The following is a 22,019-nucleotide window of genomic DNA, read 5'->3' on the forward strand; positions in this document are numbered from 1 at the left end:
AACAACAACTAACTTTTAACCAGAAATTAAACCCATGGATCAACATTACTTTACACAGTCATTAGTGAGATAGATTAAATAAATATTCATTGAAACATTTAAAGCAGCAGAGGTCGGTGTAATGATAAAGGATAAAGAATAATAAACCATATCTCAAAAGTACATATCCATAAAATACTATTACCTCAAATATTACAAACACTGTCTCTTTTTCACTTAAACAATTTAAAAACATATTACACCACCGTCAGAAATGTTATGATATTACAACATTTTTTATGATTGATGGTTAGAACGCTTGCCTTGCAAGCAGGAAGACCTGGGTTCGATTCCCGGAGGAGCCACATATTCCTAATGGCGTCCCAGCTTGTGTCGTTGACAAAGACTCACTCTGTGAATTCCCTCAATGTGGAACCAACAAGAGACTCAAATAATATTGTGATTATCGGAGTATTGAATTCTTTGCAGTGACGTTTCGTAATGATTTGAACTTGGATGAAGACTCCAGATCACTGCAGTCCACGACCGCAGTATGATGTATATTATGCTGTGGTATTCTGTCACTTTATGTACTGAAGTTGAACTGTGATCTCCAGGTATTACTGCAGTGTTTCAAAATGAATGTGTACTGGCTAAATGGCTGCTGAGAACGTCTCTGAGCTGCAGTCAGGGTGTAATGTGTCATGACGTGGGGAAAATGAAAAACTGACAGATGTGTTTATGTCAGGGATAACGACACAGTGGGGATTTGCAAGACAGTCATTTTTCCTGTAGGTGGCAATGCATCCCCGGCCATTTCTCCTCCCACGTGTGGGAGCTGTCATATTAGTGATGTGGATTTATTGTGTGTTTTATGTAGTGTAATATAATAGACGAATACTATGGGGTTTTTAAACATAGAGTATAAAATAACGAAGTACACGTTTCAAAGTCACTCACAGAATTCTATTTTTATTGTAAATGTTATTGTCGAGTCGAACCACTGCCCGACACTCCCTGCGCTGCCTCAGAGGCAGGTGTTCGACTGTCAGACGGTCCCTGAGCAGGTGGGAGTTTCTCTTGTTTCTTGGTGTGGGATTAAAAAAAAAGAAAAAAGAAATCACAACACTCTCTCCATCTCCAGTCGAGTACAGCGCTCAGGACGCGTTCTGAGGTGAGGGCTGTTTGTTTTTTACTCATTCTCGTGATTCTGATGGTTGATCCACCGTGGACCTCGGGCTGCTTTATCGGCGCTGCTTTGTGGCGCAATCGTTTTTCATTTCAAGTTAGAAATCAGGAAGAAGACGGAGGGAGTGTTGACTGTTTGTGTGTGCGTGTGTGTGTGTGTGTGCTGCAGTCGAAGTAACAGCAGAGCCAGTCAAATGTTGATGACTTTTCCACCTTTATTCACCTACGCTGGGGATTGAAGACCTGATGAAAGGTCCTGGCGTCGCGTGTTGTTGTTGTTGCCTGGTTTGGGTGAGGACGGCTCCGTGGCAGCGTGTCACAGACTCGGATTCCACCCAGATCAGATGCAGCCCATTCCCCTGAACCTATTGTTTCCAGCTGGACTGGATATGAGGCTTATAATCAGCACCAGTGATTGTAACTGTTGGTTTCCATGGTTTCAGATCAGAAATGGTATTTCATTCATGCTGTGAGCCCACTCTGCCTCCACACTGCTGCTGTGCTGACCCTCCCTCCCTCCCTCCCCCTTCACCAGCTGAGCAGGTACACTGACCTGTTGAGTCCATGTTGTCATTCTCTACACACAGACATTTGGAGCAGTCCTTTATTCTGGGGGGTGGGGGTGAGGGGGTAAACCTGCCATTTGCCCCCAGAGTCTGGTGAAAGGACGTGGCCTTCAAAGAAAGGCAGCTCCATAACGAGCTCCTGATATTTCACTGACTCCGACTCCTGCCTTTGTGTGTGCGCGTGGCACCACGCGTGTGAATAAAGGTCCTGATGTTTGTATCTGTAATGAAAAGGCAGATTGAATTTTAATGAAGGGGGGTGGGGGGTGGGGTGAGGGAGGGGGGGTTAAAGTGTCAGGGAAGGTCTGTGTTCATCACAGCTTCGTGATGAAGGACAGTGAAGATGGTAATTAGAGTGGGTCATTCATTAGAGCAGGTCTTCATCCTGGCCGTCTGCCGTGAACAAGTCGTTACCGAAACAAATCTCATCATCGTCGGTCAAATCTGATCATGGCTAAAAGAAAAAAACAACAAACAAACCTTGTTTTGCTGCCAGTTGTCTGTAGAAACCATAAAAACTATTCTATGATCATATGATCATTCATCTCTTATCAAAAGTCAAACCGCTCTGGTCTTATTTACCTCAAACTGTCAAAATTAGCCAACAAAAGAACGGGGAAAAAATGAACTGGAAAGCGTTCTTCCTACGTTCTGTTTGAACACCTGAATAAGAACTGGAAAGCGTTCTTCCCACGTTCTGTTTGAACACCTGAATGTCACGTAGGGACCTGACGTCTTGGTTTAATAGCTGGTTACAACAAATGTTTTTAGGCACATACTGCCCCCTACTGTACTAGAGTGTGTATTTTCATGGTATGACCACTGACTTTCTGATCCTCGACACTTGATTCATTTTTTTTCTAATTTCAACCGATGCAAATTGTCACAGATTTGTATCAATTTTTAACCGAATCACGATACATCGTTACATCTCAGGTGGAACAACTCGGTACCAAGTTGAAGGCTTTTTTTTTATCGCAAATCTGCTCTGATTAAATGGATAATAGTAATAATAATGTGATATTCTGTAGATTTCTAATATGATACATTTAGTAAAAATGAAGTTTCATTATTTCATGTTGCAATAGAGGGCGTGGCCCCCGGTGAAAGTCTTGCTTGCGTGCAACGCTCAGTGGCTAAGTGGCTAATTTTGAGATTTCATAAAAAGCAGCCTTGTTATTGGTACCTCTGTCACATGACCAGAAGGAATTATTAGGAAAGAACAAACAGCAGTGGCTGTAATGGTTTTTTTTTTATTCCAAAATAATTTTAAAAAAATCTGTGACCAGTTAATAAATAAATAAATAAATAAATAAATACAAAGCTCTAAAAAGATCACAGTAGAAGGCTGTTCAAATTCATGCATCACACGTACATTAATATTTCATGAGACTCTACGCTGAGATTGAAAGGAGAGCTACAGTCTCCAATGGGACTTGGGAATAGGCTAGTATTTCTGTAAATATATCTTGTTTCTGAGGGTATTTTGAATCGTGTAAAGAGCCTATAATCAAAGTTTAATAACTTTACCAAGTTAATTGTTTTATGGTTTACGCGTTGTAATGGTGTGAGGTGCATATTACAATCCCATTTAGAGGAAAATGGAAAATCAAGCACGATGGAAAGGCGTCCATCTTAAGTAGATAAACACTGCACAGAGTGTGTGGAAAACCTTTGTATTAAAGCCAGGTTTGACAGGACAGTGGTGTGCAGCTAACATGGGATGTAGCTCCTGTGCTAACTATGCTAACCATAAACTCTTTAGGTCACATGTTTTAGTAAAATAGTTAATACAGAGCCTTGTTTGTCCTTTTATATTATATTTTTGTCCCTAAGATACAATATATACATATATGCATATATATGTATATAATGTATGTACATATGTATACATACACTGTATATATATACATATATTCATATATATATTTATATATGTACATATACATATATGTACATATATGCATGTATGTATGTAAACATATATATGTACTGTATACCTATACATGTATGTATAAATGTAGACACATATATACACATACATATATTACATATATATGTATGTGTATATATGTGTCTAAATTTATTCTGTTCTCTAACTTTTCTTAACAGCCTCATTAACTCACGACGCAGGGAAACTCAGTACATTGGACCAAGTGAATTAACACTCTTGTCAACAGGTCAGAGGTCAGTCAAATAACAACCACATTTTCATCTATGTTTTTATATTTTTCCATAATTACAGGCATGAAGTGTTTTGTTTTTTTATTTCATGTCAGTCGTTCATTACTGGTGATTACTGTATAAATGTGTAATCTGGAGGCCTGGTCCAGAGCAGAGACGTTCATCCTTTGTTGTTCTCGTCGATGTGTGTAATTTTAGACTCTCACAATCTGGATTATTTTTAGGACCGACTTCTAAATGTGGTGGAGGATGCAGAGCAGAGTCACTGATTCTGGTTTCAGCAAACATGTCAGACTCCAGCCAGATGACTGTTAATGTGAAAGGCTCCCAGTGCTCACAGCAGCAGCAGCTGACACACACACACACACACACAGCCAGACAGGAAGCAGGTGTGGTGTTTGTTGTGTGAGGCACTCGTGCAGAAACCCTCATGTCAGGTTACGACTTACTCGGCCGTCAGAAGCCCTGGGTTTGCTGAGGGGACGCTGCCATCGCTGTGCGTAACAACACGGAGACACGGAGAGTAATTCGGTGATCGTGTGTTGTGTGATGGAAGGAGAGTGAGCCGTGAGGAGCGGCTCTCTCTCTCCTCCTCCTTGGAGCAGGTGGTGAACAGATTGTGTTAAAAACCTCCAGCCCATCTCCCCCCCCTCCCCCCCGGGCTGGGTCTGCCTCGTCCCCAGACGACAGCCTCCAACCACTATGTTCACAGCAGAGGCCTGTGGCTCCTGTGGAGCTGAGATCCAGACTCAGTCGTACGACACTTCCTCTTCATGTTGTCAACATCATTTACGGACGCAGTATATAGACACTGCTGCACACACGTCTTTAGTAAGTGATTCTCTTCGGACATTAATTTGAGAATATGTTTTTCTACATTAATGTGACCACGCATGTCAAACTCAAGGCCCGCGGGCCGAAGGTGGCACGCCACATAATTATCTGTGGCCCACCAGAGACTATTATGTGTATGGCTGTCTTAAAATAAATGTCAAGTTCAGTGGACTGGTCAAAAAATATGAACCCAGTTTGGGCCACTCAATCCTGCCCCCTTGAGTTTGAGTTTGACATCACTCATCTGACACCTCTAAGATTAAATGGTTGTTTTTATTATACTAGTGTTTTTATCCCGATCTCGATCTCAACTAAATTCCATCCCAGATTGTTAAATAGTCTAATATTTATTTTTAGTTGCACTAGACTCGTAAACCCAAACGTCCCCAACCTGCAAAATATAATTTATGGAAGGATTTCCCTACTTGGCAAAACCGTCCAATCAGAATCCTCCCCTCACTTTGGGAACCACTGATAATTGCTTTACCTGTTGGTGGAAAAGCATCTGCTCTAGTTATGTATTTGCTGCCTTGTAAATAATCACAGCTGATTTAAATATGAGCAAAACAACATGTTTTATTAACTGTAAAAATATTTTTTGTGACGCTGTCAATCCTTAAAGATGTCCGTTTGTAGTCGATGTTTAAACAGCGATTGTTGTTGAAGACAGTTTCTAGCTCATACTTCCAGGGTCAGTTCAGTGGTGATTAATATGCAGAACACACAAAAAACCTCATACATATTTAACCAACAGATGAAGTCCGTGACAGAAAAAGCCAAACCTTTACGTCCTCACTGGGCATCACCCTGTCCCACGGGGGGTGGGGGTGGGGAGGAGGGGGCAACACAAACACCAACACACCAGTGTGAGCTGCTGTGGAGGTCGAATCAGGTTCATGTCTAATTTATGGCTAATTTCTACGGCTAAACGGAACAATCGCCCCTCTGTCCCTTCAGGCTCCAGGAGATTCATCTTGAACCAACTTAAGGTTCGATGATGGGAGAGAGGAGGGTCTTGCTTTTCAATGCTTTATGATGTGAAAAAGACTCGACTTCAGCCAGAAATGAGGCCCATTGAAGGATGTTTAACTCTCACTTTCGAACCCCCCCCCCCCCCCCCGTTCCCCCCCCAAAGAAGCAATTTAAAAGACGGGGCTTAAAAAAGAAGGCCCCGGGTTCGAGCAGCGGAATGGCATGAGAAAATCTCCAAGAAAACCAAGCCTCTTCACAGACAGCAGAGTGCAGTACCACGTTTTCAACACCCATTCTCCACATAACATTTAGAGGGGCGCTGTTCTACACATCATGAAACGCTCACTCAAAGTGAGAGGAGGAGACGACAGTGTTTTTATTAAAACGTTATAAGACCTGCCGTCCCTTAGCCTCCGACACTGCATTCAAGCCTCAGAAGAGTTACATACTTGAGAGGGCGCCCCCTGTGTGGCAGCCTGTTGCAGCAGCGCTGCTGTTAATAATGTTAATTTAAGTTAATTGAAGAGGCCAGACCCGACGTGGGCAAACTTTTTGGCTCACAGGCCAGGTCTATGGGTCCTAGAATTTGACGGGGGGGCATGTAAAAGTCAGTCAGTAAAGGCTAAAATGCTAAAAGGCTTTTAGCCTTTTCTACGCCATCTATTGGGGAAATGCGGGCATTGCAGAGGAAAGGCAGAAAAATAATGAAAATAGAAAAAAATAACAGAATTTGAACAAGTTTGGTGGGCCAAATTAAAAAAGTAAACGGGCCTCATCCGGCCCCTAGGCCGTAGTTTGCCCATGCCTGGGCCAGACCATGTTTTGTTTTGAATTTCGTTTCAACTTAAAACTATGTTTTTTGCTCTTTAAAATTATAAATGAGTACAAAAGTCAACTCTCATACTTGTGGTCACAGTAACAAGGATTTTGTAACTATCAGTAATAGGATTGAAGATGTTTTATTGTTACGAACATCAATTATTCCTACCGTCCACATGTATTCTCTTAACAATATTTTCTTGTCGTTAAAAGGCACAGTGCCCACTATCAAATGTGCAAAGAAAACACTATAAATACCATAAACTGTGATGGAACAATAAAAACAAACAAACTTAGTAGCAAGGACGGTTCAATGACAACACAAAAATACCAGCGGCAGTCACCGCACAGTGGGAGTAGAACTGCTGTGTATTGGATTTCATTTGTAGTAATATTTTTAGCATATTTACAAAAGAATAACATTGAGTCGATTTGGGGCAGAGGTCTTGGATATTTACAAAAGAATAACACTGAGTCGATTTGGGGCAGAGGTCTTGGACAGGTGCTTACGCCCCCTACAGAGTTTGCTGAGGTACTGCTGGAGGGTTATGAATTGTGAAATTTGGTTAATTAGAATATTTTTACATATATTATTTTTTCAAATTTGAATACACATATTATGGTGAGTGACTAAAAGAATAATTTATTTATAAAACTATTACAGAAATCGCTTAAATGAATGTTCCAGTAGTAAAGTTAAGATTTCTTCCATTTAAATTTGACATACTGTAAGTAGCTCGTTTTGTCATGCCTGTCTTCACATGTTCATGGAACGGCAGTGTCACTGATTTATTGTGGCGCTCATCTGTCAACATACTTAAAAACCTACTTACCTGCCAACCTTTAGACGTGGCAGCAGTAAAGAGGCGGGGTTTGCATTTCACTGCTACCATCACCGTAGCCGTCCGTCACTTTTGATCACGTTCATAAATTTGGACTAACACTAACTGGAGGCCACTGCATAAATTCACTCTCCGTGTTGTTGTCTTTGTCATCAGGCAGTGAGTCACTGTGACCTGCCACGACCAACATTACTGTCAGCTGTGACAACGACGAAGGCTCAACGCACAAATCACCTGTCGTCTGTGTCCGCAGTCCGGACATAAAAGATGTTAAATGTTATCTCATAAATCTGGCAGACTTCCTGTTTTTGTTTTTTGGGGTTTTTTTTCTAGATCCCTAATTAGTGTGACAGATTTATACCCTTAGTTTTAATTAGACTTTTAGTTAGAATTAGAAAGTTAATATACAAACCAACGCATTATTCCAACACAAACAAAATGTTCATGGAGCAAGCTAGCTAGTCTGTTAGCTATCTGTCTGTCTGTGTAGAGATCTCTACATCTCTATCTATCTATCTGACTCTGTCTAAAGAACTAGCTAAATCACCAGCTATCTAGCTAGCTAGCTATTGTATCTTTTAAATCCCATGGCACACCACCAAACAATAATGTTACAAAAAGCATACGAAAGAAATACACCATCTAGTGGAATAGCATTGAATTGTTCAGACAAAGATAAATTATCTATAGTAAATAAATATCCAATTTTACAATGTCCACCTGATGTGCCGCAGCACAGAGGTTGGGAATCACTGATGTAAAGTATCTGTGTATAGTATTTTTATATAATAACGATCTCATCTCTCCACAGATAGATCTATGTATTTGTTGCCATATATGTTTGTTGTTTTGACTAATAATGATCAGGTCTGAATAACCAGCTCTCCTCCTCCACAGACACATTAACACTCAGAGGAAGAAAACTCTCCTTGGCCACAGTCGCACTTTAACATTTCCTTTTTTTTTTTCTCTGACTCAAACTGAAATTCATCTCATTGGCAGCTCGAGGCCCCGGCACTGACTCCAGCATCTGTGGTCATAATTATCTAACAGAGCTCAGTGGAGGGAGGGGGGGGGGGGGGGGGGGGGGCGTAGGGGGGTTTACCACTGCTGCCCACACCAGACATTACTGCGTTAATGTTCTGCGTCTGATTCATGGAGAGAACTGAGCCTGAAGATCAGGGACGGACGTGTGGAGGAAGACCAAGAAAGCAGTGTTAGATATGTTTACATCAGAACACAAGGGTGAAAACGCTGAGTCATGGTGTGGCTGACATTAAGTCTGACTGTGAGTGGTCAGCCTGGAGGTGGGGAGGTAACTCATCCACTCCGAGAAAAACTGGTTGAGTCATTGACGTTGGTAAAAGTCGTATTTTAGCACTAAGTGTTTTCAAACATTTGTTCTAATGTTGTTGTTTGTTTGTTTTGCTGTTATCTGTGAAGGAAATAACGCTGGTTTGACTGTCAACAATGCAGATAAAAATATTTTTAAAATAAGGTTTAAATAGAGACAGATATAAAGTTAAACCTTCTCAAATCAGTAAGAGAAGACTGGAGAATTTTGGTCTGAGTTTCTGTTGGGAAAACTGTTCTTTTCATCTTTTATTAGGCTCTTGTTCATGATCAGCAGGAGGAATCACATTAATGTGTGTGTGTGTGTGTGTGTGTGTGTGTGTGGTCTCCACAGGGAGTCTCAGATGCTCTGCAGTTTCCGACACAGTATCTGAATATTGACTGCTCTGTGCACATTTTTACATCATGAGCTGAAGCAGTGAGTTCAGCCGGAGGAGGAGAAGCAGCTCAGAGATGCTCTGTGTTTTTTCATTCAGTCGATCTTCACCACTGACTCTCTGACAGTGTGATAAACGGCAGCCATTGATCTGCTAACGCCCCCCCACGTTGTACACATTCTGTTCCGGCTTCTGTTGCACTTTGAGCCCCGTTCAGTGTTTTACAGAGGAGAAGGCAGAAATTCAGCTTTTAATTGTTTAACTTGATCTATTTTTACCTCTGTTTCAATTTTGGTTTCGTTGTACGAAATGTTGTCGCTGTTTTGTGCTAGGTTGTAGCCTTTGTGATGCTAATTTTGATGCTAACCTTGTTGCTCATTTTTTAGCTTCCTGAACCATAAATTTGCTTTTTTGTTAATGCTTTATTTTCTTTTGTCTAACTTTCTGCTATTTTGGACATTGACTAGTTTTAAGTATTTTTTTTATTATATAAGGTTACTTCTGTATATTTGGAACAATTTTGGAACTTTTACCCTTTCTGAGTAATGATGTAGTTACATTATGTTTAACTGAGAAATATCACATTTTATATTGATTTTGGTTTATTAATTTTTTTTACATATTTTCAGCTATTTTTAGCATTTACCATTTTACCCTGTTTAGCTCCAATTAGCTATCCTGTACCCACATTATTTTGCTAACTAATGCTAAAATACGGATAAGTATGTTAACTCACTTGCTACTATTTCTAGGATAATACAGAGTTATATTTTGAGTATTTAACAGCTATTTTGTAACTGTTTGTAGCTGTTGCTCATTAGCTAATTGGTTAATTGCCAAAGTTGTACCATTTCCTGTGAAATTTAGCTGACATTTTGATTCTCGTTAAATTTTTAATTATTAGATTGTGTTTATTGAGATGTTTTTGCACTAATTTTGGCCAGACCCCTGTTTGTTTTGCTACAGGAAGTTAGTTCATCGTTGTTCATCAGTTAGCCTGTATTTTTAGGTTTACTTAAAGGTTTTTTTGTAAATTTGTATTTGTCAGACAGTAACCCCGGTCGACATGTTCCATTCAGGCAGTGGTTCTCAGTTATTTTCTTATTTTCTGTACAAACCACTGTATGAGTTGCTGCCACCTAGTGACAGAAGCGGTTTGCTTCCTAGCCTTCCCTCGCTCCTTACCTTGCTGCACAGTAATCATTGCTGGGCTGTCAGTTCTTTTTTCCTCACTGAATTCATTATCCTATCACCTTGTTTATCCATTGAAGGGACCGTGATGTTGCAGTTTTGGTGAGATCCAATGATTGATACGTCTCACAGGAGATATGTCAGCACCAAACTGTTGCTACCCCGTTTGGTTGGACTGTTTATTTAGCTCAGTGTGAACATGAGCAGAACAGCTGGGAGTCTATCTTGTATTGATCCAACAGCAGGGGCAGTCGTCCAGTGGTTCAGACCGGCGTACGTTCAGTGGCCATGACGGTGTGAAAGCTTCTGTTCATGCTCCACAGACGAAGCGTAGTTGTTATTGACAAGAAGCTGTTCATACGCAGTTTGACTCCTGACGGTCGTCTTTTTATTTCTTCACGGTCAAATGGACTTTGTGTTTTGTTGCCCAGCACTTGAATGAATCTGTCATTGCGTGTTTTTCATCACGTGTCGCTCTCCACTTCCATTTGTCGGTTAGAGAAACACAGACACACATCATTATCTGCTAATGGACTGTGGAGTTCCGTCAACAATTCCCTAAAAATGCACTCAACGTGAGTGACAGCTGCGGGTCTGATAGAATGAGTCAACCCTCCCACATGATTCAGGATTTCAACAATGACCAGCAGATTTTTCATCAGTGTCAAAAAGCTAACGCTAAATGTTTTTACAAGGCTCAGATAAACAAACTATAATCCACCAATCTTTGAAAATGTGTGAACAAGAACAACCTTGACAGCACAAACAGCATTAAATAAACATTCAGTTTCCCAAACGGATTCTTTAGTCACACAAGTTTAAGATCTTCTTTCATAGAACAAACATAGAACGTTTGTTTTGCAAGTCATAATATGAAATGGAATGCCATCTATTGGGGAAAACGTGGGTATTGCAGGGAAAAGGCAGAAGTATAATGATAAAATAAGTAAACTGTATAATTTGGAAAAGTTTGGCAGGTTGGATTAAAAAAGCTGAACGGGCCACATCCGGCCCCCAGGCCTTAGTTTGACCGTGCCTGGTCTAGATACAGTCTGGTAACAACTTGGTAACAGCTATGTAGCAGCCTGCTATTAGCTCAATATAAACCAGGTAACAAACTGGTTACAGTGTACTGGGTATAAACCTGCTAGCATCCTGGCTACATTCTGGTTACATCTATGTAGCAGCCTGGTTATAGCTGGGTAACAGCCCTGTAACAACCTGGTCAGGCCTGGTAACAGGTTGATAAGAGTCTTGTAACACAACTGTTTATTCATCACTTATATCCTGCTCTGTTCCTCAGGTATGGTCCAGGGCTGATGGCGCAGCTGTTTGTGAAGAGAGCGCCACCTGTGGAGGAGAGTGCCATAGAGCTAAGTGTTCTCAGCTTCCTGGACTCCTCTGGTGAGGACAACAGCACAGCTGAGCGATGTTTCCACGCCCACTCCCGCAGCAGCGTCCTGCAGGGCCTGCCCTTTGGAGGAGTGCCAACAGTCCTCGCCATCAACGTGGTGATCTGGATGGTATGGAGTTCCTCCGTCTGCCTGAACGGTTTCCTTCTCTTTTGTTGTTGTTGTTTTTTGTCCAGCTTTCTTCGGGGTTAGTTATAAATTCAACACTTTTACAGAAACTTTGTCTAAATGATAGCTTTTTGTCTAGTTTTGATGTAGTTTCGGAAATGGTTGTTGTTAATTTGTTGACAAATATTTACTTTAACTTTTGAGCTTTTTTTTATCTTTCGATATTTAACTTTTTTGGCAGTGACACTATTTTGAGTTTTTTTGTCTTTTTTTTTTTCCCAAAAGTTCAACTCCCAGTCACTTCAAAACCCATTATTTGGTTACATTAAGGCTAGTTTTTGGCTAACTTTTAACTAGTTGGATGAGTAACGTTTTCTTTTCACCAATTTATACAGTAGCTGTTAAAAATACAATTAGTTTTCATCACCTTGAAGTTTTTCTAAAATAAATATGCAAATATTTGTGAAAAGAACGGCTCGGAACGAAAAGATTTATGTAAAAACGCTGAAGCCTAGCTGGACTTTTTTCTTTCATTTTTTTCTCTCTTTCTCTTTTATTTTGTTTTGCAAAAAAATATTTGTTAATTTGACGTGTTGTTAAAAAGCACTCGTTGAAATTATCATGTGGTGAAAGTTTCATTTTTCAAAGTTTCCTTTGTCCAAACCCCACTCAGTCTGAGACCCTGCTTTGTTCTCGGCCTCTCAGTCTCCTCTCCCGCCTCCACATAATGTTAGGGTTCATCTCAAAGTTGTCATCTCCCTCACTTTCGCTGTCAGCCCTTGACAAGCGTGATCTCTGCGTGGATACCGCTCTCAATCTTCCAGCCTCGATGTTTTAATTGGCTGGCTGTATCAGTGACTGGTTGTCAGGACAACACTCAGGGTTGAGAGGCGTCTCCTAATGACAAGCAGGAGTCAAACGTAGGCTCGCCGCAGGTGATGGGATCACGCCTCCGCATCCATTCCACAATCATGGTGAAGAATAAATCATCTGTGGGTCTGGAGGAGAGCACGCCCACGCATCAAAACATCATAAAACATCTACGAGGAGGGAGGACACCGGCGCTGCAGACAGGCTCAGATCATGTAGCGAGGCTAACTGAAGAAGAACAATAAAGAATTTTAGGGTTTTAGGGACACAAAACTCATGGCATGCGGCGCCCCCTGCAGAAGGCACTGTGACCATACCGTATGCCCTCATCCTTTAGTTAAAAGTGCCTTATCACAATGTCTGTGCATCTGAACCTGTGTATTTTTTAATAGCTTAGTATTATTGCACAATTTCACACAAAAGTAAAAGGGACTTCCTGCTCCAAAATCTCAGCCAATCCCTGAAAAACTAACATCTTTTTGTATTGTCATTGGTTGAATTACTCTCCTAAAAACAAAAACAAAAAATTTACAAAATATAAAAACTATAAGCAGTTGGCAAATGTTCTGTAAACAAACCCATGCTCTTTAGAACTGAAAATTATGTTTTTATGAAGGAAATTCCAGCAAAAGGAATCAGAGATTGTCTTTGCATAAATCCAATTCACATTTATAAAAATCCATTATGTCACTTTGACTGAACGTCTTTTATAAATCAACCACATTAATGATGCAGTGCCTTGATCTAAATCAAACATCCATCAGCCATTTCAGGTCATTTGCATGTGTCCACCTTCATCCGTCGTGTTCTAAATGGGCCGTGGATGCTAATACGCTGTGATTAGCATTGATCAGTTGTTTTAACCCTGAACTTAACAGCCTTTCATTCACACGGTGGAGTGAAGGCTGTTCACACACACATTCTTCAGTGATCGCTCATTGATCATCGGTGCACAGCAGGAGCGTGTGCGTTCACGATGACCTCTCCCTGGTAGTTTCCAAGACAACCGTGTCTTGCGTTAAAAGATGGGAAGTGTCTCGTTGTTGGCTGTATCTGAACCTTTGGAAATGGGCCTCAGCTTTCAAAACCAGGGAAGTTCGACTCAGAGCAGACTGTGAATAAATGTGAATGTGAATGTGTTCTGGTTTTGTCGTTTTTCACAGTTCCTCTTGCTCATCTTCTCCTGTCTGAGGAAAGCTGCCTGGGACTATGGCCGCCTGGCGTTGCTGATGGAGAATGACAGGTACATCTCCCACTGGTTTTGTTTCACCGACGCAGAAATTTGGTTCACTGTCTTCCCTTAGACAAGTAATACGTCTCAATGGGACAGTGTCTTTGGTCCTGATAGCGCAGTCTTTGGCTCCCTCTGCTGGTTATAAACTACAGCACTGCCGTCCGCCGAACACGTTAAGTATTCAACATATTTGAATGCTAGGACTGAAGCTGTCTGCTTACTAAAGAACTACAATTGCGTCGATATATTGTCTGCATTGAAGATGCCTCAGTTACGCTGATATTGTAAGTCTGCCGTTTCATCAGGCACAGAAAGTAACGAGATTGGATAAAAGTGCATAGTAATTAAAAAGCTGAAGAAAAGAAAGAAAAGTGCATAGTAATTAAAAAGCTGAATAGTAAGATGCAAAATTTACCTAAAATATCACGCCAAAAATGATATTGCGTACCAAAAATGTAAAATTGAAAATCTCAGTTTGTATAAATTATTTATATTGACAAAAATAAAGCTCACTGCTAACTGCATGATTGTTGAGCCGAGTATGTTTTAAAATGGGAGTTCACAAGTTTGCCAATAACAAACGGTCAGAAATTACTGAGATGAGGCTAGAAAAGATACAAACTAGAAAAATAGTTGAACACTTATTTATAATATAATTTATGTTAGCCTAGAGTTGAATTTAAATCATTTTAAAACTGTCTGCAAAAGATAGCAGGGGAATATGAGCAAGCTAGCCCACTTAGCCTAGCTTAATGTTTCCCAAAACCTGCGTCCAACGTTTTAACAAATAAAAAAATATATTCTGTCTTCATTACAAGCTATGAAATAGATTTAAGAAGACAAGAAGCCACTTTTGGTCATTCTGACATTAGTCATGTGTTGTTTTTTAATGGATTGTTGTGATTAATTTGTCATTTGGTGCTTAAACAGGCTACTTTTGATCATTCATAGCACAAATAAGGTTGTTGTTTTTTAACAGTTTATTAATTATTGTTGTACATTCTCCTCCTACAGTCTCACATCCCTGTTCTATGGAGAACCCAGTGAAAAAGAGAAGTCTCCCTCGGAGTCCAGTCCTTCTGACTCTGAGACCAAAGACATGGTGAGTGTTTTATCTCGTCATTTTTTTAACCTCTCCAAAAACATAAACTTTGTTAAATCCTCATGCAGTGGCCTGATGATAAAATGAAGAACAAATGAATAAATAGACATAATTTTGAAAGTGGAGTTTCTTGTTCTTAGTAGTTCAGCAGACTCTTCATTGGAATAACATTTAATTAGCGGGTATCACGTTTGCTTGGGTTCAGAGTGATCTCCATCTTTCCGTTTGTTCTGGGAAGACGAGACGTACTGCCACCAGGACATGTCATGTTTTCCATTTACTACTTTTGTCTTCCTGTCTCCGGCCACCTCAGCCTTGTTGGTTTTCCATCCTCGGTGGAGCGACCTTGTACTAGACAAGACAAACATCGCTGCACCACTGGCTGAAAATGTTCCACGAAACCCGTGTCGATTCTAAACCGACCGTAGGACAACCAAAGCTTTAAAGCCAGCGGGTGGTGACAGTAAATAGTGATTCCATTTAGATTTTTCCTTTACTGCTTACACTGTGTCATTACACTGTTTTACAATGTGAAAAAATTATATGGTAAAGCATATATCAACATTTATTTTTTTTACTACAGTACCACTTCAATTCTGCATAAAACTTCAGCACAGCACGGTTTATACACAATATAAATGAGCAGCTAATGCGCATGTGATAAAAGTACATATAATGTCCAACTCAAAGCAATATATGTTAGAATCAGAGAATCATAGAAACATTTTTTTAAATACCATAGCCTCTTTTACTGCATTTACAGGGGAATCAAGAAGGTGTGACAGTTCTCATGTCACTCCTTAAAAAAAGAACTTCACACTAAGTTTAAGTAAGTAAAGGACAGTGAGGTGACTCAGCTGAACTATCTGTGACACCTGTGTGACAGACTGAGGTCACGACGTCCATGTTTATACCAGTGTAAGACAAAGAGTCAGACTGGAGTCGTCACCCTGAGCCAACACAAAAGCTGAGGCTGCAGTAAGTGGTTAGAGCTGCAGACCTATTAAAGCTCCATCTCTGCATCTCCATGCAAACTGTATTACTACGCAGCAGCAGTATGTGCATGTTAATGGCAGTGTGGTGTGCATGGATGTGCGCACACATGCCATTTATTATCTTTAATAACAAATCCGTTTTGTTTCTTGCAGGGTTTCTGCTCGTGGCTCTCATCTCTTTACCATATGAAGTACGTAAACCAAGCCCTTGTAATTATTTCACCCGTCTCTCATCTCTGCTCCCATCCTTTTATGGGCCCTCTGTCTTCAAAGATGATGTCATTGTCAAATGCGAAGCCTCGTCTTGTGTGTCATTTAGCAGCAAAAACAAACGGGTCTGGGCTCGTGTGACCACTGGTGCCACGGCTTCCCGTTTGGATATTTGCTTTCTGCTGGAGCCGGCCGGCACACAACACATTTAAGCATGTAAAAAAGCCATTTTCACGGTGTCCATGGTTTCTGTAGTATTATGGTTGCGCTTGCGTGCTTCTGTTTTTAGCTCTTGCGCCAGTGGCCTCACCCTGGGCTCCCTGGAAAAGAGTAAACCCACCCTGCAAGCGCTCAATGTGTGGGCTGCCATGAGACCAGCGTGCACCTCTTTTCTTCTTTTTCTGTCACAATTTTTTTTTTTTTACTTCTCTTTTATAACACTGGCTTGTCTGAACCTCCCGCCTGTAGCTGGTAGCTACAGCTTCGGGCATTAAAGTGCGGTTTCCTCGTTAGTCATGATGAAGTAGATGTTGCGACCCTTCGGTGATGCAAACACGGCCAAGTTTGCACCACCCTGTGTTACCATCAAAATAGTGTTTGCATGTTGTAACCATGTGGATGCACCGGGGTGGAAGTGTGAGATCTCTATGGCTTTGTCTACAGATGGATTTTCCCATGTCCCCTTTGGGCATACCTGCTAGAAAACAAGTGACTGAAAACAACAATGTGTATCTCAGAGCACTGTTAGCATGCAACAGTTATGTGACAACATTAAAAATAATGACCCAAACAACTGTTTTTAAAACTTGACATCAAAATTGTTTTATCAAAAAAAAAATCAAAAAAGTTATTCTTTGGAAAAAAGGTTTTAATTATGAACTATTCACTCTCCCTGAAATGGCTAAGTTAAAGCTAATATCGCTAACAAGCCAACATTGCAGCCTCTTCTTTGGACATTTGTGGCAGTTTGTATTTATTAAGTTACAGTACTGCCATCTAGAGGACATATTTTATTTTGGTAATAACCACTATTACTCAGAGGCATTTAAGGTAAAATGATGAGAGACACACAGAGAGTGACATTCCTGCAGATGAACACCATATACCTCCAGACTCCGCCCTAAAATATGACTTTTATATCGTACATATATTGACATTTGTGAAATTGTTTAGACAGTTGGGATTATCAATTAACACTGGATTATGGAATTGTCTTTCTCTCTCCAGAGATGATGAGATCCGGAGCAAATGTGGCATCGACGCGGTCACGTACCTGTCCTTCCAGCGCCACATCATCCTGCTCATGACCGTGGTCTGCTTGCTGTCTTTGGCCGTCATCCTGCCAGTCAACTTTTCTGGGAACCTGCTGGGTATTTTAGTCCTCATATAATGGTCCAGCTAGCCAGATGTTTAAAAAATCTAAAGGATATCCCTGACCTCAGCAGAGGAACAAGGGTCACCTCACAGGCAGAGGGGCCAGAGGCCACACAGGGATGATTACATACATGTAGACTGGTGGAATGGACAGAATTCAGCCTCAGTCTGTCTGCACTAAAGTAGGAAACCTAAACATCTGAATGATGTTGAATCAAACTTGTTAGAATTACTTTTGTTATTGAATACATATAGGAGGGAAAACATAACAATATTATTTTTGTTAGGTTTAAGGAACTGAACTGTGACATAGTATCAACCAGTAGGGGGGGTGAATAACTGTCATTACACCAGTGAGAAATTCAACCAGGTCTGGAAATGACCTGGAGTCAGATTGAATCACTTTCGACTCCACACAGTGATTTGGCCAATGTTGACAAAACCCAACCTGGGATTTGAGGACTGGGTGGTAGACTTTAGAACATTTTGGCAGCACACAGGACACCCTGGGGCAGTGGTGGCTCAGTGGTTAAGGAAGCGGATTTGAGTCCGGAAGGCTTCAGGTTCAAGTCCACCAGCTGCCAAGTTACCACTGAGGTGGCACCGTCCCCACCCACTGCACACCCACTGATGAGTGATAAGTTAAAAGCAGAGGTCACATTTGGTTGTGTGCTGTCACAATGACAAGGATTTCACTTCCCTTCCTCCTACCATGGAACCACTCCGGCCCAGAACTATCCATAGAGATATATTTGTTGAAAAAACATATATTTGTTGAAAAAACATTACTAACCCATTACTAATTACTAACTAGACATTCATAATAATAATAATAATAATAATAATAACACAATTATTTGAATGCAGCTTTCAAGGTCACTATAAGGATTGACACAAAATACAAAACAATAAAATGGTATATAAAATGATTTAACAGTCCAAGGCAGAGTAACAGCAGACAATGGAATATTATCGTTCAGTATGATATAGAGAATGGGGGACTTTTTTTATTTTAATCACATGTATTTTAAGTTAGTGTGTTTTATTACAGTAAGAAAAATTGTCCTGTACAGAAGGTTTTCATACAAAAAGAGCTATTTTTTCCACATTTCCTTTAAGGGGGAATCGACTGGACTGAGATGTTACACAAAAACCAGCAGCTATACCGTATGTATAGCAACAGCAAAATAGTTTGGCAGTTGCTCTGAGTCAGTCATTCCACACTGCGACAAAGGCAGGAGACGTTATAGGGTCCACTAGAAACCGGGCCGTCCCAGAAAAAACTTTTATTGCGTCGAGCTGTAATCCTACAGCCCACTGTGTCACCCCGTCATTAAATGACATGTTGACTGGTTGCCATGATAACAGGAAACAAAGGGGAGCCAAATCAGAGGAGTGGGTTAGAACACAAGTGAGATGTTTGACTTTTATGTGACATTTTACTGAGATGGCAGATGTTATAAAAACTACAAGATTTTTTTTTTGCAGTCAGATTGGGTTCTCTGACTCACCCTCCAGACAAATGTAGAGGGGTTTCCTCTGAGTCACACACTAAATTAAAACTGTCCCTTTTCCTCCGACATGTTTTATTATTCCTACAGGAGACAGTCCAGAGAACTTTGGACGAACAACACTGGCAAATGTTAGCGCCATGTAAGTCTACGGCTGAGTGAACGTGGCCCAATCTCAGGAAATATCACAGGAGAAAAACACGGGTGCGTCTGAATGTGTTTTTAATCACAGTGCTGTTCTTGTGGCCGACAGGGACAGCTTCCTGTGGCTCCACAGCATCTTTGCCCTGCTCTACTTCATCATCACGATGCTGTGTATGGCTCACCACTCCATCAAGCTGGAGTACAGAGAAGATGAGAAGGTCTGGTCAACCATCAAAGCCTCCCTACATTTGTTATTTTTCTGAAAACAAACACAGATGTTAAGATAGAAAACCTGTCTAATGCACTTATATACTTATATACTATAAAGATTTAGTCTATACTAGTGTTTTTTCCTGGTGGTTTATCATGTGCTGCAGGTGGCCAGGACACTGATGATCACCTCCATACCCAGAGAAATCTCTGACCCAGGACTCATCACCAAACATTTACAGTAGGCCTCTCCTCTCACCTTAATCTGCCTTCTAATTATTTAAAGCTGTTTTCTTTTTCTCTCAGCCATTATGAACTAATAAAGTTACATCCCTCGCTCCGTTCCTCAGTGAGGCCTACCCCAGCTGTACCGTCACTGACATCCGCTTCTGTTTCGATGTTCACAAGCTGATGAGCTTGGACCTGGAGAGGTACAGTAACTGTTTCAGATTTGGATTCAAACTCTGTGTATAATGTTGTTTTTTAAATATGACTGGTATTATACAACTTTTGTTACATTGTATTAACAAATGATAAATATAGTGCATAATATAGTGTACTAACTTTTTGTGTGTCAAATGCGGATATTACTGTTTCGGTATTTGTGTTACTTTAAATGTAAATGCACAGTATTTTAAAAAGATTTGTCTCTTTTGCAGACGTAAAGCGATGAAAGGCCGGCTCTACTTCGCCACCAAGGCTCAAAAAGAAGGAAAGATCATGATCAAGACTCATCCATGTGCTCAGATCTTCTGCTGTGACTTCTGTGGATTTACAAAGGTATAGAATTTTGGTTCTCATTACTGCTGTATGTAGGCAGTCTGACCACTGGATGGCACTGCAGTCCAAACGGAGCAGTGACATATCCCTCAGACTCAGGCTTAGATGAAAAGAATTGTGTAAACTGTGTACATGTACTCTAAACTTTTTAATCCTGCAGGTGGACGCGGAGCAGTACTACAGTGAATTAGAGGAGAAGCGCACTGATGAGTTTAATGCAGAGAAGAATCACATCTCCATGAAAAGGCTGGGCATCGCCTTTGTGACTTTTCGTGACGAGAGGATGACTGCAGTGTGAGTAGAACAACAGCTCGCCACTGAGGTCTGGGCCTCGGCACCACATGAAAACCATCACAGCAGCTTTATGGTGGGACATAAAAGAACGGCACGAGAGTCAGATTTCAGCCTCACCTCTGCTCTGCTTCACAGGATTGTGAAGGACTACGGTCGCGTGCACTGTCGACGCAGACCACAGCAGTCCAGCATCACTACAGTGGTGCAGCCGCACAAGTGGGGGGTCAGTTATGCACCTGCTCCCAGTGACATCATCTGGTCAGTACACCTTATAATGGAAATCAGTTATGACAGTGCTTTTTCTTTCTCTAATATTCCCAAATAAAGTTGTTTTCTTTGTAGTATGGACCGGTCCTGTCAAACTGGATGTTTTTCCCATTAGTTTCAATGCAAGAAATGTCAAGTATATTAGAACATATTTATATTTACTGACATATAATTTAAAAACAAAAAACATCATGAACATGGAGTGTTTGTGCAAATTCATCAAGCAGGCCGTATCAAACTCCTTAGTGGGTCAGTTTTGGCCCACGGGCCTTATGTTTGACACCCCTGATGAGTAGTATGGTTCACAGTCAACTACAAATACGTTTGAACTACCTTAGTTGTTAAAGGAATAGTTCCCAAATCTTTGACTATACATAAACTTAAATGATAATGAATTACTAAATGTGGAATTATCTGAATTCTCTTCCATGCAGCAGCATTTTTCTCTGTTTATTTCGGAGATCTGTCCGCCTAATATTGTTTCCTGTGTGCAGCACAACTCAAACACTTCACCTAATTCCTTTAGCCTGATTGGACACAGAGCCACACTGCATGTGTCTTATATTGTGAAGGGACTGCAGCAGTCCCAGTGTGATTATGTAACAGATGAGCGCTGCAAATACACGGAAGATTAAACAGAGGGAAAGACGGCGCTGTGTGTTTGCAGAGTGTGCCTGATGGGCTTCAGTGCCACTGTATCTGAGTGAGTGGGTTTTTTGGTCTAAACAGACAACAGCAGGAGGCTGCAGGGTCAAGCAAGGACGCTGGTTCCTTCATGAATATAAAGTGGCGAAGTATGACCCATCTTAAGTCATGAGCAGTTGAGACACAGCTCAACAAGTCAGCAACAAGTCAGCAAGAAGACATGACTGACTGACTAAATATGACCTACTGTAATCCAGCACATTCACATGTCCTGGTTTTTTTCTTCATCACCAGGGAAAACCTGTCAGTGTGTGGGTCACGCTGGTGGCTGCGCTGCGTCCTCCTCAACATCCTCCTGTTCTTACTTCTGTTCTTCCTCACGACACCTGCCATCATCGTCAACACCATGGACAAGTTCAACGTCACCAAGCCAGTAGAGAGTTTGCAGGTTGGGTTTTTTTTTTAGGTGGATTTTAACTTGTGTGACAACCGGGCTTCATCTTTAAGTACTTTCTGTGGTTTTCTCCATTTCAGAGTCCTGTCATCACAGAGTTCTTT

General features: G+C 40.9%; 1 protein-coding gene across 1 annotated transcript in view; it reads left to right on the plus strand.

Annotated features, from left to right (window-relative positions):
* Positions 1-22,019, plus strand: part of tmem63c (transmembrane protein 63C) — a 27,840-nt gene that overhangs the window by 597 nt on the left and 5,224 nt on the right. Inside the window, 15 exon segments of the mRNA XM_017038707.2 lie at positions 3,846-3,920; positions 11,609-11,828; positions 13,859-13,938; positions 14,944-15,031; positions 16,180-16,217; positions 17,464-17,606; positions 19,212-19,263; positions 19,375-19,483; positions 19,643-19,716; positions 19,826-19,906; positions 20,135-20,255; positions 20,416-20,549; positions 20,685-20,807; positions 21,756-21,909; positions 21,996-22,019. The exon segment at positions 21,996-22,019 is cut by the window's right edge and continues 37 nt beyond it. Of these exon segments, the coding sequence (XP_016894196.1) occupies positions 11,625-11,828; positions 13,859-13,938; positions 14,944-15,031; positions 16,180-16,217; positions 17,464-17,606; positions 19,212-19,263; positions 19,375-19,483; positions 19,643-19,716; positions 19,826-19,906; positions 20,135-20,255; positions 20,416-20,549; positions 20,685-20,807; positions 21,756-21,909; positions 21,996-22,019 (1,425 nt within the window). The 5' untranslated portion in view covers positions 3,846-3,920; positions 11,609-11,624.

The sequence above is a fragment of the Cynoglossus semilaevis genome, chromosome 1, assembly GCF_000523025.1.
Source record: "Cynoglossus semilaevis isolate Cse_v1.0 chromosome 1, Cse_v1.0, whole genome shotgun sequence".
Classification (NCBI taxonomy): domain Eukaryota; kingdom Metazoa; phylum Chordata; class Actinopteri; order Pleuronectiformes; family Cynoglossidae; genus Cynoglossus; species Cynoglossus semilaevis.